General features: G+C 36.2%; 1 protein-coding gene across 1 annotated transcript; it reads left to right on the top strand.

Moving 5' to 3' along the window:
* Positions 1-2,467: 2,467 nt before the first annotated feature.
* LOC110876096 lies at positions 2,468-2,944 on the top strand. Its single transcript, XM_022124276.1, has one exon. The coding sequence runs from the start codon at positions 2,468-2,470 to the stop codon at positions 2,942-2,944; it is 477 nt and encodes a 158-aa protein (XP_021979968.1).
* The last annotated feature ends 14,066 nt before the right edge of the window (positions 2,945-17,010 follow it).

The raw sequence follows: 17,010 nt of genomic DNA, 5'->3' as shown, positions 1-17,010 counted from the left end.
TATTCATCCCAAACCCTAATTTTTATCAAAACTCATCAAATTCGTTCAAAATCTCACAACTCTGTGCAATCAATCGATCACTGAACTATTCTACACTCGATTTTCGACAGGTAGAAGAGGTTAATCGATCCTGTTTACTCCAGATTTTCGTTTTTAGCGTTAATCGAATCGTAATTCCTCGTAACTCTGATGCGAGGGGTGGTGGTGGTGCGGCTGTGCAAGGGATGCGACTGGTGGTGAGAAGGGTGGTGGTGATGCGACTGGTGGCGGAGGTGTGAGATGGTGGCGGAGGTGCGAGATGGTGGCGGAGGTGCGAGATTGGTGGCGAAGGTGTAAGATGGTGGCGGAGGTGCGGCTGGTGGCGGCCGGGAGGAAGGTGGTTTGGGGGCTAGGTTTTGAGAATGAAGATGAATGATAAAGAACTTGCAGATGGGTTTTGAGAAGAGGTTTGAAGTGGCTAGTCCATGTCTTCTCCAAGAAGAGGACGCGCAGACATTTTTTAGTAAAACGTCTTCCGAAAAACAAACACACTGCAGGCCTCTATGTCTGCCCTTGGTCTTCTTGGCGCAGACAGAAGTGGTCAGGAAGTGCTTCTTTAAAAAAACAAACACACCCTAAATTATTCTATCACCCAAATAGAAAGGAAATAGAAATAAAAAGAAAATGTTTACGGATATGATTAGCGTAATAAAGTAGAGTAACATCTAATACCATGGGTATGTTTGACATGAAGCTTTTAGGAGCTTTTAGCTTTAAGCTTTTAAGAAAAAACTACTACTCAATAAAAAATCTTGTTTGGCTGAAGGAGTTTGAAACTTTTGGTTGAACGCTTATACTAGTAGCGTTTAGAATGAGCTACAAGATTTTAGGGAAAAAACGACTATTTTAACCTCTAAAGATAATGAACTTTTTTATTGTACAAACTTTTTAAATTTGTAGTTATGTCAATTTTTGTAATTTTATACATTTTATTAAAAGCTCCAGTTACTCTACCAAACACCAAATATTTCTAAAAAGCTACAGCTATCAGCTTCCAGCCACCAGCTACCAGCTTACAGCCAACAGCTACTTTTGCCAAACATACCCTATATGTATGTTTTGCGTAATAAAGTAGAGTATCATTTAATACCATACACATATCATGGTTGTGAGAATTTTTAAACTAATCACATACATGATCTCATACCTGAATACACGTCTGACAAAAGTTTGAAGTTTTGGGTTTGTAAGGTTCATATTTGTTTGTTATCCTTATATGAGCCTATAACACTAATAATCATAGTTAGTCTTTTAAAACTGTATTTTAGGATTATGGTTTTAATATATGTTTGCCATCTATCAATAACTTATGTTAAAACATTTGTTAATTTTATGTTTTCTATAAGTTTTTTGAAATTCAGAGAATTTAAGTCATTTACACAAATTTAACAAAATTATAAACAGAAGTTAGTGTTATACCTTAAAGATGTTAAGAAATGAAACTTCATATCTCAAACTTACAACTTTTTTTGGTTAGACTCCAAAGATATTGTTTTTCTCAAAACCATATGAACTTTATTTTAAATAAATAAATTTAATGTTTTTAGGTTCTTACGGTGTTGAGGATTTGATTATCATTGTCGTAAAAATGGAATCATTATAAAATTGAGCACGTAGATATCTTGTGTTTAGATGTTACAATGTTAAGGGTAGCGGTATGGTGGTGATTGAGTTAGGGTGATTGAGTTTTCTCTACCTAATGATATAAAGCCATGTCAACTCTCCCATTCCCTCCTCATTTTCTACTTAAACACTAGGTATGGTTAAACACTCACTCAAACACCTGATTTCTCTCTCCTCTCTCCTACTTTGATTGGTTCTTCTCTCATCTCTCTCCTCCCTTTGTTCTTCTCCACTCTCGGTGAGTATACACCGATTTCTCACCATCTCTCCTACTCAAACACCCTAACTCAATCAACACGGTATGGTCACCGATCGGTGACTCAACTCAATCACCCTAGTCCCCCCAAACCATATCGTGCACCCTAAGTATGTGGATATCTTGTATTTCATCGTTAGTCTCATCACACGTGTATTTTGTAGTACAACTAAGACATGTTAGTATATATCTGTTAGTTTATTTAATCAGTATTTTATTAGGTAGTTAGTTTGTTTCAGTTTGTTAATTACTTGAAGGATTAGTTAGATATTAGTTTTTTGTTTTGTAATTAGGGTTATAAATAGCTCATCTTCAATAAAGTTTTCCACTTTTTTCCCAATTTATTTCATTCAAATTGACATGGTACCAGAGCAATCTTGCTCCTGATTCACCTTTCTTCATCATTTTCGTTCATCAATCTTCATTCCTTCGTTCGTCTTCTCCTCGATTTCTTCTTCAATTTCAGTCTTCTCTTTGATTCTGCTCGTTCGTTTCTTCAAGGTCTCAATCTCAAATCCGTTTTATTTGCATCCTTCGGATCATCCAGGGATGATTCTTGTTTCTAAACAGTTTGATGGAATTGGTTTTGGCACATGGAAAAGGGCGATGTCAATTGCACTTTCTGCAAAGAACAAGTTAGGTTCTGTTGATGGAACAATTACAAGTGCTGCAAACCCTAGTTTATGGAGTCGCTGTAATGACATGGTGATTTCATGGATCATCAACACATTGTCCAGAGATATTACTGAAAGTGTTTTGTATGTGCAGAGTGTTGCTCAACTTTGGACAGAACTGAATGATAGATATGGACAGGGTGATGGTGCAAAGTTGTATCAATTACAAAAGAGTTTATGTGAAATTTCACAAGGAAGTAGCAGTATTGCGACTTATTTCACAAAGATTAAAGGAATTTGGGATGAACTCGGTTCTTTATCCACCATTTCTCCATGTTCTTGTGGTACACATGCTGAAATTGTGAAAAGGGACGAAGAACAAAGGTTAATTCAGTTTCTAATAAAATACTGATTAAATAAACTAAGATAATGATAAATGCAAGAGTAATAAATTAGAGTAAATGCATGTCGGTAGATAGAATGAGTTTGTGTATCAAGATAGTCTCTCTTATTAATCTCGGTCGGTTGAATCAGTTAGACGTATATTATAGGAAGTACAATTGTCACTTTAACTTGATTATGTTGAGTAACTAGTAGTGGCATCGCCCGCGTTGCGGGGCGACGGCCGAATAATTCTCAATCAATTAAAAAAAACACTACCATAATTTTGCTAGGAAAAAAACTAAAACGATGATAAGACCGTAATTTTCGGCTCAGGGAAAAACTGTAATTTTTCAGGACTAATAAGCGAGTGTTAGGCAGCTCCTTGACACAGAAAAAAATTAAATGAAGTTAACCAATTAAACCAAAAAACTTTTATAATTTTACTAAAAAAAAACTAAAATGATGGAAAAAACGTAACTTTTAACTGAGGGCGAAATCATAATTTTAATTCAGGGATAAAATCGTAAATTAAATGAACCAATGGGGGAGTGTCAGGCAGCTGCCGATATGACTGTAATTTTACACTAAGGGCAAACTTGTAATTTAACTAGGAAAACAAACAAAAATGATGGAGAAAATGTAAATTTAAGTTGAGGGCAAAATCTTAACATAGCTGTGAGAACAAAAAACCTAATGACAAATCTTTAAATTTAAACGAGACAAAATCGTAATTTTGATCCGATGGCAAATTGAATTTTTTAGCTGGGAGCAAAAGCGTAAATTTATTTTTAAGTGGGGGGTAAAAACATAATTTTGAATTGATGGCAAAATCGTAATTTTAAGGGAAAAAAACTAATTGCAAAAGTGTAAATTTAAACGGGGCAAATCATAATTTTGAAATAAGAGAAAATTTTAATTTTTTAGCTTGTAGCAAAAAAACGTAAATTTATTTTTATGTGGGGGTAAAAACATAATTTTAAACTGATGGCAAAATCGTAATTTTAAAGCGGGATAAAAGCGTAAATTTGTTGGGTTAATAGGGGAGTGCCAGGCAGCTATCTGGCACTATTACCTTAGCCGCCCATTTCAACCAATAATTGGCCAGTACTATTACCGTCATCTTTAGAATGTAGATATTGAAAATAATCAAATAATGCATTGTGGCAAGTACGAGTCCAAACGGGCTCATTCACCTTCACAGTGAAGGTGGTTACTTGTGGTGTAGGTGAGAAGTGGGTGGTGGTTGGTGGTTAATGGTGGGGGGAAACAAAGAGAAAGGTGGGGGTGGTTGGGTTGGGTTGGGGTGGGGTTGTTTTGTTTTAATAGAGTGGAGAAGATGAAGGGTAAATTTGTCATTTCACATCCATTTAACGGAGAAAACTAACCATCATCCATGCCAGGGACTATCCGAGTAACAAACTGTCAAACCACAAGGAACATCTGTGTAATTTCCAAAAGTTAGGGATTATATGTGTTATTTTGCAAACCACAGTGACTATCCGTGCATTTTACTCCTTTATATATTAAGTAGAGTTGTATAAATAACAGTTTTGTTCAAACTTGCAAGTCTAGTTGAGCTTGATAAGTGAAGTTTATGCTTAAGCTCGTGTATTAAATGAGCTTTAATAGAAGTTGGAGCTTGTTCTAGCTCGAGCTCGACTCATTTATTCTTTATTAATTATATAATTATTTTATTATGTGTATATATTTCATAATTTCATATAGTTATTTATTACCATTAAGGTTAGTGGCCTAATGGGAGAAGCAAAGTTTTTAGGAGTACCTAATAGAGAAGGTTATAGGTTCAAGTCCGACAATAAATAAAAATAAATTTTTTCATTAAAAAGAAGGTTATAGGTTGAAGTCCGACAATAAATAAAAATAAATTTTTTCATTAAAAAATATAGTTATTTTAATCAGATATACTATTTAATTATTATATCATATTTTCATATAAAGTAAAAATACAAACTATTACGGAAACATATATGTAATGTATTAAATATAGTTACATAAGTAAAAATTTAGCTCATGAATCTAGTCGAACTTGAAAGTGAAGTTTGGACATATTTATTAAATGAGCTTTAAGGTAGGCTCACGCTTATTTAAGTTTGATTCAATTTAAACTATCACTGAGTCAATTCAGAGTAGATCACGAGCAGCTCAACTAGTTTACATTCTTAAATTGATATTGTCAAAAAGAAAAAACAAGAACTTCTATTAATTAAAAATAATATGAGGTTTGAGGTGTCATTTATATATTTACGTTACTTCTTATTAGTATTGACTTACCTAAAATGACACCGTTAAAACAGTTGGTATGAAACCAATGATCTCCTAGCCTAGTGGTTAAGGGGAAGGTGGGAAGCTTTGCTTCTTTTGGAGGTATTGGGTTCAAATCCAGGCAAGGGGAAATTTTAATACTAACTTGGTGATACTAACTACTGACCCAGTTAGCAATATTCTTATCGTACACCATTCAAAAAGTAAAGAGTTGGTATGAAATAAGTCTGTTTTGTTATGTTGCCAATGGATGAAGAAAAATATTGGTAAAAGGAAGAAAAATAAGATTATGGTTAAGTTACGGTTAAAGGATATAACGTGTTAAAAGCTGATAACATAAAGGACAACGCCTGTAATTTTTTCAGTTAAAGAACAACAGTTGTAATTTGATACAAACGTAAACGAAACCGATTCTAATTTACTCTTATCCTTATTAATTAAAGTTGAGGGAATTAAAAAAGGATGGCAAGCAATAACTGCTTCTTGTCTTAATTAAAGTTGAGGGAATTCGAAAAAGGATGGCAAGCAATAACTGCTTCTTGTCTTCTTGGAATAATTGAAAGGGGTTGGCTAAATGCACCCCCATTTTTACTTTTCATACCTCCTTTCTAAAAATATCATTTTAAAAACTTGTCATGTTTCACCCCTATACAAACCATTATATTTGAAATGTGCCAATGAGCTAGTGGTGGAGTGGTAAGGGAGAGACCTTGTGTTCCAAGTGACCCAAGTTCAATTCCTACCCCTAGCATTTAGTTTCTGCGGCACCTGGTGATGATGGGAGACTAGGCGAGTAGGCGGCGATCGCTAGTTCGATCCTTGAACCGAGCGGGTTTTACCTCACCGCACTGTCGTGCCTTCGGGCGAGTGTTCACGGGCTTCGGCCCTAGGTGAGGGTTTTCCCCGGTTCGGAAGGCGAGTGTATCCCGATGTGGTGAATTTCGCTAGTAGCCCATTTGGAGGATTCGTTGGCCGTTCAAAAAAAAAAAAAAAATATTTGAAATGTTTTTTTTTTCCAAAAGGTTAAAAAAACGTTTTTTGTACTAAAAAAAATAATAAGGTTTTTTTATTAAACTTTGTTTTTTCATAACAATTATTTTTAAATATTAAAATTATAACCTTTTTCTCTAAATAAAACGAATCTTGGTTTTAAAGACACTTTCTGACTAGTATTTTATTATATTGTCATTCATAAACAAGCTTTACGAATTGAAAATTAACGTTTTTTATGAAAAAAAAGATAAACATATTTTTTGAAAAAAAAACCCGTTAATTTTATGTATTTAACCCCAAAACCTCACTTTTATTCTTTTATTTCATAGTTTAGTTGTCTTACCTCTTTTATTTTAATAATACTATTATTATATTTAAAATATTTTATAAAATGATTAACAATTCTATATATTAAAAATAGAAAATATTTGTCCTTTCTTCAAAAGAAAACATTTACATCACTAGCTTATATCTATTTATTAAACCATGTGTGTTAATGAATAAATAAATAAGTAGGTAGTATAATATTTTTTTTAAACAAAGGGTTCAGTTAGTGTCTTAGAATTGAAACTAAAACGGACACATCAAACAAAACAAACTAAATTATATTGACTTACTTCAATTTAAAACATTTGTTCTTTTAATAAGAAACCACTTTTCGTTTTAAGTTAAAAAACGTTTCAGAATACAACTAAGAGTAATAACAAAAAGCCCGGAAAAGATATTATAAAAACAAAAAAGGGTTGAATAGTATTAATGTGAAAGTTTAGGGAGGAGGTGCGTTTAGTAAAAATGGGATGCATTTAGCAACACCCTAATTGAAAACATAAAAAACATCATGGCATGTTGCGGTTTGCGGATTTGCAGGATCATTTCTTTTTTTTTTTAAGTAAAAAAAGTATCATTTCTTTGGGCTGATGGGCTAATTGTTAAACGGTACTTGTTGGCCCATTATAGATCTACATAGTTTTGTTTTGGGCTATAAGTGAAAACTTAAATCACATAATCGTTGAGAGGGTAGGTTTTGGGCTACATGTGAAAACTAATCACATAATCGGTGAGAGGATAGAGGTGCACGTAATAGTTTAGACCAAGGAACCGAACTGGTTTGGGTACCAGTGTCATATTGGACCAATTCAGTTTGTGAGAGGAACCGGATCAAGAATGGTTCGGTTCCTCAACCGGTTTGGGGTGTTTGAAACACAAACAACGAGACCGATTATGTTTAGTTTCACTTCGGTTCAATTCCAGTTCGAAAGTAGTTTGTGTATATATATTTTAAAATTATATAATAAAACGCCCCAAACTCAAGGGGTCTCAGTTGTTGGATTTACTATTTGGCAAATAGTTCATAATAATAAAATGCCTTCATATACAATGGAAAACATTCAAGTCTTTACAAACCAGAGTAAATATAAAACATTGTCTAAAACCCGAAAACAATGACATAGATTAGTTGTCAATCATTAGCGGGGAGCCTTGCCTCGAACTAGCTAACACCTACCCAATCAACCTAATGTGTATACTATAAGTCAGCTATGCTGAGTGGGTTCTAGTTTAAATAAGGCAACTATCAACTTTAACGATTAGCAATCATTAAACACATTTAAGTAGTTAAGCACATTAGAGCATCATATAACTAAACATAACATGGCACTTTAACGTAACGATAAAACATTACTATAAACTCTAACATGCACACTATACTATGCATAGTTGATCAACTACCGGTAAGCAACGAATGCACTGCCCCTTTATCATTTGGTCACGGCGTTAACTGTAGACACCATGTGTGACTACAACGTTAACTTTAAACGTTGTTTGAGACTTCGATGTTAACTTTAGACACAAACATTAACTTTGGACGCAATAAGTCCCTTTTAGCCTTTATCATATAATGTGCATCATGATGTGACTGAAAGACAACATGTTTTTATAGTGGTAAAACCTGCTTTTTGATAGTTGTTTGTTGTAAATCTTGCATGGAATAGATTAAATGTTTGTTTCTAAGTGATTTGTAGATTCTTAGGTGAAATGAAGGATTTCTAGGCCAGATTAGGATGATACTAAAGGTGTGAAGAAGGTCGGCCAAGGAATAACCATACGGGTCGTGAGTTGGTTAGCGACTACAAGTCGTGGGCCTGAAGTGAGTGCACCGCCTTAAAGATTTAAACCCTAATGAGATACTTTATGATGTGGCGGACTTACGGGCAGTACTCGTGAAGTTGGTTACAGGTTGTATCCGACCCGGAAACTACCTGGACCTTATTTAAAGAATGAGATGTCGTTGGAAACCAGAATTTACGAACTCAGCAACAAGAATAGCGAAGAAGGGGTTGTTCCAAGAAGAACGATTCAAGATCCAATTGTCGGGATGAGGATTTAAGGAAGAATAATTTATAGCAGGTCAAGATATCGATCCTTACTGAGTTAGACTCTTCATATTATCATTTTCCTTTAGATTCCGTCATGTATTTGAGAGATTCTTTGGTTTTGTTTGTTACTATGAGTAGATAACCACTCTACAGCCGGTTAGGGTAGGATGATTCTTGATACTATGTAAATATTTGGTTGATTTTGTTATGAAAGGGTGTTCTGAGTAAGGTTTGTTTATGAACTTGTGATTGTATGATCTATATGATGAGTATTAATGTCTGAATGAGTCCGTGTGGATGGTTTAGGTCTTTCTACGAAGTTATCATGCTATATTTGTTTTGTTTATCTTTAGGTTGTACATCGACAGTTAGTCTAGGATTGGAAACTTAGTAGGTAAAGGAAAAACTTGTTTGAGGGTTGGTAAATCATATGGGTGACCTATGGGAAGAATCTGATTAAAAGGATTTAGAAACTAGTAAAGGGTTTGCTTTAAATTGAGTAACATAGATAGTAATTTGCTCGGTTCGTTAATCTACTGTTGCTAGAACAATATAAGAAACTCTTAGATCACAATGGATTAGTAAATGGCTTAGTTACTTAGAGCTAGATAAGTAGGCGTGTCTATGGTTTGGTTATTCGGGGACATGGGGTTAACCTGAGAAGGCTCTGAATTTTTAGCACTACACCTTAATCACTAGTGTCAACTATGATGAGCTTTTCATAAAAACCATAATCAACTGCTTTGCAAAAGTATTAAGATGATTTTGAACTTAATTGGTTATTTTTCTTATAACTGTTTTCAAAACTTAATCATTAGTTTGTTTTAGTGTTTTCTTGATCTTAAAAGTTACTTAGGTTAGATATTACGAAAGAGATATGTTAATAGATTTCGTGTCCACGGGTTGATACTTGGGTACGTACCTGAGCTATGCTATATATTGATAGGTACGCTTGCCTAGAATGCGTATAGATGGTATCAGTGTTTTTACCTTAAAACTGGTATGTTTTTGTGTGCAATTTAATTGTTACTTTCTAAGCACGACACATACTATGAACAGATTTAATATTTAACACTTTAAAAGTTTATAATTGCCATAGCAAAATTTAGCATAATCTATCATGTTTAAGAAACATAATACTTTACTTTGAAAACTATAATGAGTATGCACACCATCCCAAAAACGTATGGTGAAGAGGGGTCTAGAAATGCACTTGTACGTGCAACAATGAATACTATGAATTGTGCTAATGCCCTTGTCCAGAACCCCGGATAGTCAAGTAAAATTTGAACAAGATTAACATGTGAAAATAAAGGTCAATGTGCATACTTTAGGTGGAGTGTGTACTTTAACACATGCATGAACTTTGTACATGAGTGAACTTTGGTTTATGTCTAAACTAGATTCATGCGTGTACTTTGTTCATGCGGTGTACTTTCATGAGTGAGGTTTCATGAGTGAACTTATAAGTTAGGATTTTCGATAAACCCTAGATCTTGGTTGTTTGATGGCGGCTGTGATTTTTGACTTGTAAATGAATCAAGATTTCAACTTTAAGCATTTGTGAGGCTCGATTTGCACCATAAAGGTGTTCCCAAGCAAAATGGTTAAGGAAAACACTATCTGTTACTTGGTTATTCATTCATAACTGCACCCATATCTTTAAACCCTTAAGACCCCACAAAACCAAGTTAAAAATCCGTACCTTTGAGCTTATGAGCGTGAGATGATGACCCCCTAGTTAAATCTTGGCTTGAACTTGATTTTGACTCAAAACTGATTACCCTCATTTTCTAACTTTCTCTCTCTAAACTTCCAAGTATGGAGGTGACTATGAGAGCCTTAGGTTTTCCAAAACCCTTTTATATCACATGGAAGGAGACCTATGTTGCCCCATGGGTTTCCGTTTTGGGGTTTAAACCCCCTTCCCTTAATTAGCCCATATTTATTAAAATCCAAACAATAAATATCCTTTAATTTGAATTGATATATATATCATGTCGAATAGGATTGTAAATAAAATAAAAACAAGAATAAAAAGACTTTGGATTCCCGACACTCTAAAACAAGACCCAAAAACTTCTTCTCTACCTCTTCCATTTGGGTGTGTAAGCAATATTAAAGAGTTTTGTTTGAGGACAAGCAAAGATTCAAATGTGGGAATATTTGATATCACAAAATACAACATATAAATTATACCAAATAAGGTATAAAATCAACCTTTTATATAGTAATGTTGGAAAAAGTGCATTTCTTTGTATACATTTGATTTTCAGGACTAAAAGAGCTTGAATATACAAAAGGAACAAATTAACGGCAAAAACCAACATAAATACAGAAGAAGAGAAGTTGACACACCATGCCTACCCTCCAAGCTTCACCCCAAGACCAAAACAACAAATCAGAATACAAGCACGGGGTGTCACACCCCAACCGATAGCGGAATCATCGGGGCGCGGCACTAGGCGAATCAGATTGCTCAAGAGAATCCATAACAACTATATTGCGATAATATTTATTACATTTGTCATCCCATACTAACAAACAATACAATCACGTAAGTTATCACGGATTTCTTGTCCTCTCGAACAATTCAAATCCGACAACCTAGATTTTAGATGCGTTTCTAGACTTCCTAGCTTGATTTGATGTAAACTTCGGCTAAACCTGCAACATACGTTAAAACTTTGTCAATACAAAAGTATTGGCGAGTATACAGGTTTGATATGTGTAGTATGATAGATTAAAAGTGCTGCGAATTTCCACATGCATAAACGTAATACACGACATATATACTCACAAAACTGATACTACCAGCTAAGTCCTCGATGCTCGACTCTGGCATAACTAGACCCCGTCGGGCGAAATAGTACTATACTAGTCTTGGTGGGACGTCACGAGTATAAGTCCTAGCATACATGCAACTAGCATCACGTATATCTATGCAAACAGTTATTCGCAAGTGATAAATAGTCCAATTAAATCGTTCGTTTGATAAGTTTGGTTTTTATGGAACTTATGTTACACCCAAAATTCGATAAAAGGGGTCAAGTATACTCACAGCGCGTTTTCGGTTAGGTTTGCGGAACCGGTGCCGGAGAATATCCTGATTTCAGATAATTTACGTGAGTGATAGGTTACTATGCGTTAAACGGTATCGATTTGCGTGAAATCGGGCGAAATTGGGTTAAAATCGGACAAAATAGTGAAATTGGGCTGGCCCAGTCGAACAGGCCACTCGATCGAGTGGGCCTGGTCGATCGGACGGATGGGCCTGATCGATCGGACGGATGGGCCTGATCGATCAGACGGCTTGATCGATCGAATGGGCCGTTCGATCGAATGGGCCACTCGATCGATTGGCCTGTTCGATCGAATGGGCCACTCGATCGACTGGTCTGTTCGATCGATTGGGCCACTCGATCGACTGGTCTGTTCGATCGATTGGGCCACTCGATCGACTGGTCTGTTCGATCGATTGGGCCACTCGATTGGCCATCCTGTTCGGCTGTTTTCGATGATTTTTCGAGCGTTTTTCGGCGTTTTGGGTCGAGTCGTTACGATGAGGTGTTAAGCAACTGAAATCCCGTCAATTCCAACCTGTTTCATCGGCCGGGAATCACCCCGTTCGTCGGAACTGGTCGTTTTTGTCGGTTTTTCCGTGTTTAACTCGAAATCGATCATTTTATCACTAGATCTGATGTAAAAACCTTGATTTTACTTAGGAAATGCCCTGGATCTGAGTTGTTCTTGATGATATGAGGTCAACACTTGAAGTTCATAAGAACTTTGTGATGAAATCTATCCGAACAACCCAAATCCGTGGCCTTTTGATTAGAAAAACATTGATTTGGTTGAGATTCATGAAGAATCGTATGTAAATCATCCGAATCTGAGTTGTTCTTCATGGGATGACATCACCTTTGAAGAACTTTATGGTGACATCACCTTAGAACACCCCAAATCCGTTGATTTCACGGTTAAAAATTGAGATTTGAAAGGTAGAAAGATGAAGGATCGCATTTGGATCAAGAAAGTACAAGATTCGGGTTGAAAACTTACAAGAATCGGAAGAAATCGAGAGATTTGAGGGCTGGAGCGTCTTGGTCGGTTAGGAGCAGCAACACAAGTGTTTGGGAGTGAATGGAGGGGTATTTATAGGCAAGGAAGGAGAAAGGAAGGCAAAACAGTGACTGGATCGGCTGGCCCAGTCGATCGGCTGGCCCAGTCGATCGGTTGGCCCAGTCGATCGGTTGGCCCAGTCGATCGGCTGGCCCAGTCGATCGGCTGGCCCAGTCGATCGGCTGGCCCAGTCGATCGGCTGGCCCATTCGATCGGACTGGCCCATCCGATCGGCTGGTCCATCCGATCGGACTGGCCTATCTGATTGGGCCGGTCTGACCAATTGGACTAGCCTGATCGAATTGATCCGTTCGGAAGCCTTTTGATCCCGTTTTTGGTGCGATTTCGACGATTTAAGCCATATTTTTATATATTTATATAATTATTAATTTATTTATTATAATTAATCACAAAAGGGCCGTATATACGTATTTATGTATCCAATTCTCAGTGCGGTGATCGAGTTACGCGTGCCTTCGAGTGCGTTCTTCGATGTGATGTGCCACAATGATTATCGGGGCACCACTTACTCATATTGCCATCATCGTCATGACGGTTAGAGTCATAGTACTCACCCGATAACCCTCGTTAGCGTTGATTACTCACATTTTGACACCTCACGCTCATCGAGAAGGGTAGTTTAGGCCCATATTCGACATCATCGTGAGTGTTATGCAAAATAGGTTTGTAATAGCGATAGAATATGCGTAATTATTCGATTGTACTTCGATTTAGCGATAAAATTGGTATGATTACATTATGATCCGAATCTCCGGTGCTAGGCGTAACGAGTGTATCGAGTAGTAACAACGCACGAAGGTGCGGGTTGTTACACGGGGTCGTGCAACCAAGATATGGGGTCGTGCCCCACTCCAGAGTCCATGGAGAACAAGACAAATAGAAGCAGACAAGAGGCACAAGGGCAGTGTCCATGGACACGGGCCATCGTCAACTCCCAGATATACAAAATCTCTCAAAGTACAACAAGTACAAGGCCATGGGGCCATGCCCTCTGACACACGAGTCGTGTATGCATCGAACTGACACAACTCATTAAATGAAGACAGAGAAGAAAAGGACACGAGGCCGGCACGACGCCATGTGAAGGGTCTGTTTCCAGCTATAAATAGAGGTGCTTGGTTCACTTGCAACCCATCCCTTGGCAAACCACTTCTCTCACACTTGCCACCACTCCACCACCATTACAACACCATCATCCACCACATTCCTCTATCATCTATCTTTAGAGTGTGTGTAGTAGTCTCGGGATCCAAGATTGATTGTAAGAGTTTTTGTCAAACAAAGGTCATGTTTGGCTAATCTCTTACATCACTTGGTGAAGACAAATCTTTTATGTATTACTTTTAAATTTCAAGCTTTTGCTAAATTTTTATTTGAGTATGTATTAATGACTTTAATAACTAGTTTTTTATATTGAAAGTGAACTTTATTCTATCATCTCTTCATGTTTTGTTGATTCATTAATTCGTGTCTTTACGGTCTATATAAAGCACGTTAACCGCCTGGAAGGGGGTTAGAAGGGTGGTTTGGGTAAAGTTCATGCCTCGTTCAGTGTATAGATCCTGCGAGGACTTGATTCAAGCTTATTAGGACTTCTCTTGAGGAAAATAACATCAAATCAGGGGTAGTAAGAATGACTTGAATCCCTTATAAATAAGGTACTATTAAAACTTTAAACCGGCCTTGCGGGACTGTATCTCTGCTGACTCAGACCAATATGGCCGAGGGTAGTGTTGCCTCCAAAAGAGGGACATGTCACATTTTGCATTGATAACTTACTTAATTATCTTTCAACAATCTGGCCTTGCGGGACTGTATCTATACTGACTCAGACCAATATGGCTGATGGTAGCATTGCCTCCAAAAGAGGGACATGCCACTATTACTAAGATAATCTCTTAAAAAGCCCAAAGTGCGAAAATCATCAAAGGATACGTAAAAGATGGGTCAGAACCAAGTGATTCTATAATGTTTAGTGTTTCTTTTTATATTTTAATTTCTGTTCAATTTTTATTTATTAACATCTTTGCTAAAAAAATTGGTGAGATTAGACGTTGACGATATTCCGGTAGTATTAAAGGCTCTTGTGTCCTTGGACGACCTAGGTATCTTACTATCACTATACTACGCCAACGATAGGTGCACGTGCCCTAGCGTGTTGTAGAGAGTGATAGTCTTATATCGTGTTTTATAAATTTAAATCTTGATAAACGAGTAAAAGTGCTAAAAAATATATAAAAAATTATACTCACCCTCACTCACGGTCAACACACACACACTATAAAAATTGGGGTGTTACACACTGGCGGATCTAGGATTCCGACCAAGCGGGAACGTTTTATAAATAGGCGGTAACGAAATCGAAAAAACGTCAAATTTTTCCAAAATTTACACTAAAAACGTCAAAAATTTTCCGACCAAGCGGTAGCGGAGGCTACCCCTTGATACAAGGTGCATCCGCCCCTGGTGTTACATCTAAAAACAGATACATTAATTATGTGTGTGTATTTTTATGTATGTGTATGTATATGCATATATGTATGTGTATATATGTGTATATGTACGTGTTAGTGTATGTGTATGTTTATGCTGATGTATGTATATGTGTGTCTATGTGTATGTATGTGTTAGTGTATGTATATGTATATGTATTTGTGTATAACTATATATATATTTATATGTGTGTGTATGTGTACATTTTTAATGACAAACTAGCCTACTCCTAAATACTTATATACTTGCATTTTTTGACCTTGTAAGATCTGAACTTCTTTACCTCGTGAATAGAGGGGATCCACCTTACCACCACACCATGTCCCAGAGACTAGTTTATGTTTATGTCTATGTCACACACCATAACATGGGAATCATCAGAGTGCGACGTGAAAGGTTTTCACAACATATGGTCACACAAACAACTAAATGATATTAAAACAGAGTTTGGAAATACCAATGTATTCAAAAGAATATATCACAGAAACTAATTGTTTCAAACCAAATCGTCACAACACGACTATTGTTTATGAAAACAAAAGGCGACAAATTCAAAAGTTAAGCGTTGAATGCACGCATGCTTAAATTTCCAATCCTTAATATAAATCATTTACCGACCTGAAAAGCATACTAAAAATCGACTACATAAAGTTGGTCAGTTCACATGCTTAAATCGACAAGTAAATCGTGGAAAATCATTTTATGAAACCATATAGTAAGTAGTCTTCGTGAATAATCAAATCACAGTCTGACTAGAACAATGACATATGTGACTACATGAGCCTAAAACGAAACCTTGACTGATAATGCCTCGCCCCATTGTACCCAAGACAATGTAATCGTTTTTCGGAAGTTTCATGCACCTTTTTACACTACTAACCAAGGGGTGGGGCGTCAACCCAATAGTACTATTCGCAGTGACGGATCTAGGATTCCGACCAAGCGGGAACGTTTTATAAATAAGCGGTAACGAAATCAAAAAAACGTCAAATTTTTCCAAAATTTACACTAAAAACGTCAAAAATTTTCCGGCCAAGCGGTAGCGGAGACTACCCCTTACATCAAGGTAGATCCGCCCCTGACTATTCGCAATATTCCATGGCTAAATCTATAGCTAATGGTTATAAGTCGTAAATACGAGGATTTTCCCGAGCCCTTGTGATAATCGATAAATAAAAACTAATGCACACGTAAAAGGTACAACTAGAATACACTATCGTTCTATCCTATGTAAACTTTAAATAAATCATATGCTTTTCCCTTAAAGAAACAATAAAATAAGGGTCGTGAAAACTCACATTGCAATTCGTGCAAAAAGCTAGCAAACAATAAGCCCAAATGAAAGCAAGAACAACCTACACATGCTCTAAATACACATAAGACACCTAACTCACTAGAATCGTTTGATATGTTTTTGTTTAGAAAAATGTTTGACCTAACGACTCGTTTGTGATTATTTTTTTTTTATTTTACAACACACACACACATATATATATATATATATATAGAGTAAGGTTAACATACAAAAAGCCTTATCATACATCACGTAGGAGACAATGGTAACCGTTGGATCAGGGGTATAATCACGCATGGGACCACATAATCACACATGGGACCACATAATCACGCATGGGACTATAATCACGCACGTTCTATGATAATAACGCACGTTATATTTTTTGTCATGTATGTTAATGTAGGTTAAGCCCTGATGTACATTATACTTTCTATATATATATATATATATATATATATGTATGGGTCAAGTTATTCTACAAAGGCTTCTAATTGTAAGAAGTGTAAAAAG

This window comes from Helianthus annuus, chromosome 9 (genome assembly GCF_002127325.2).
Source record: "Helianthus annuus cultivar XRQ/B chromosome 9, HanXRQr2.0-SUNRISE, whole genome shotgun sequence".
NCBI classification, from domain to species: Eukaryota; Viridiplantae; Streptophyta; class Magnoliopsida; order Asterales; family Asteraceae; genus Helianthus; species Helianthus annuus.
The sequence above is the reverse complement of the archived record's forward strand: the minus strand, read 5'-3'. Positions and strand labels throughout refer to the sequence as shown.

Excerpts from the sequence above, each read along its gene's own strand:
- LOC110876096 (XM_022124276.1), top strand. The coding sequence starts at position 2,468 with ATGATTCTTGTTTCTAAACAGTTTGATGGAATTGGTTTTGGCACATGG.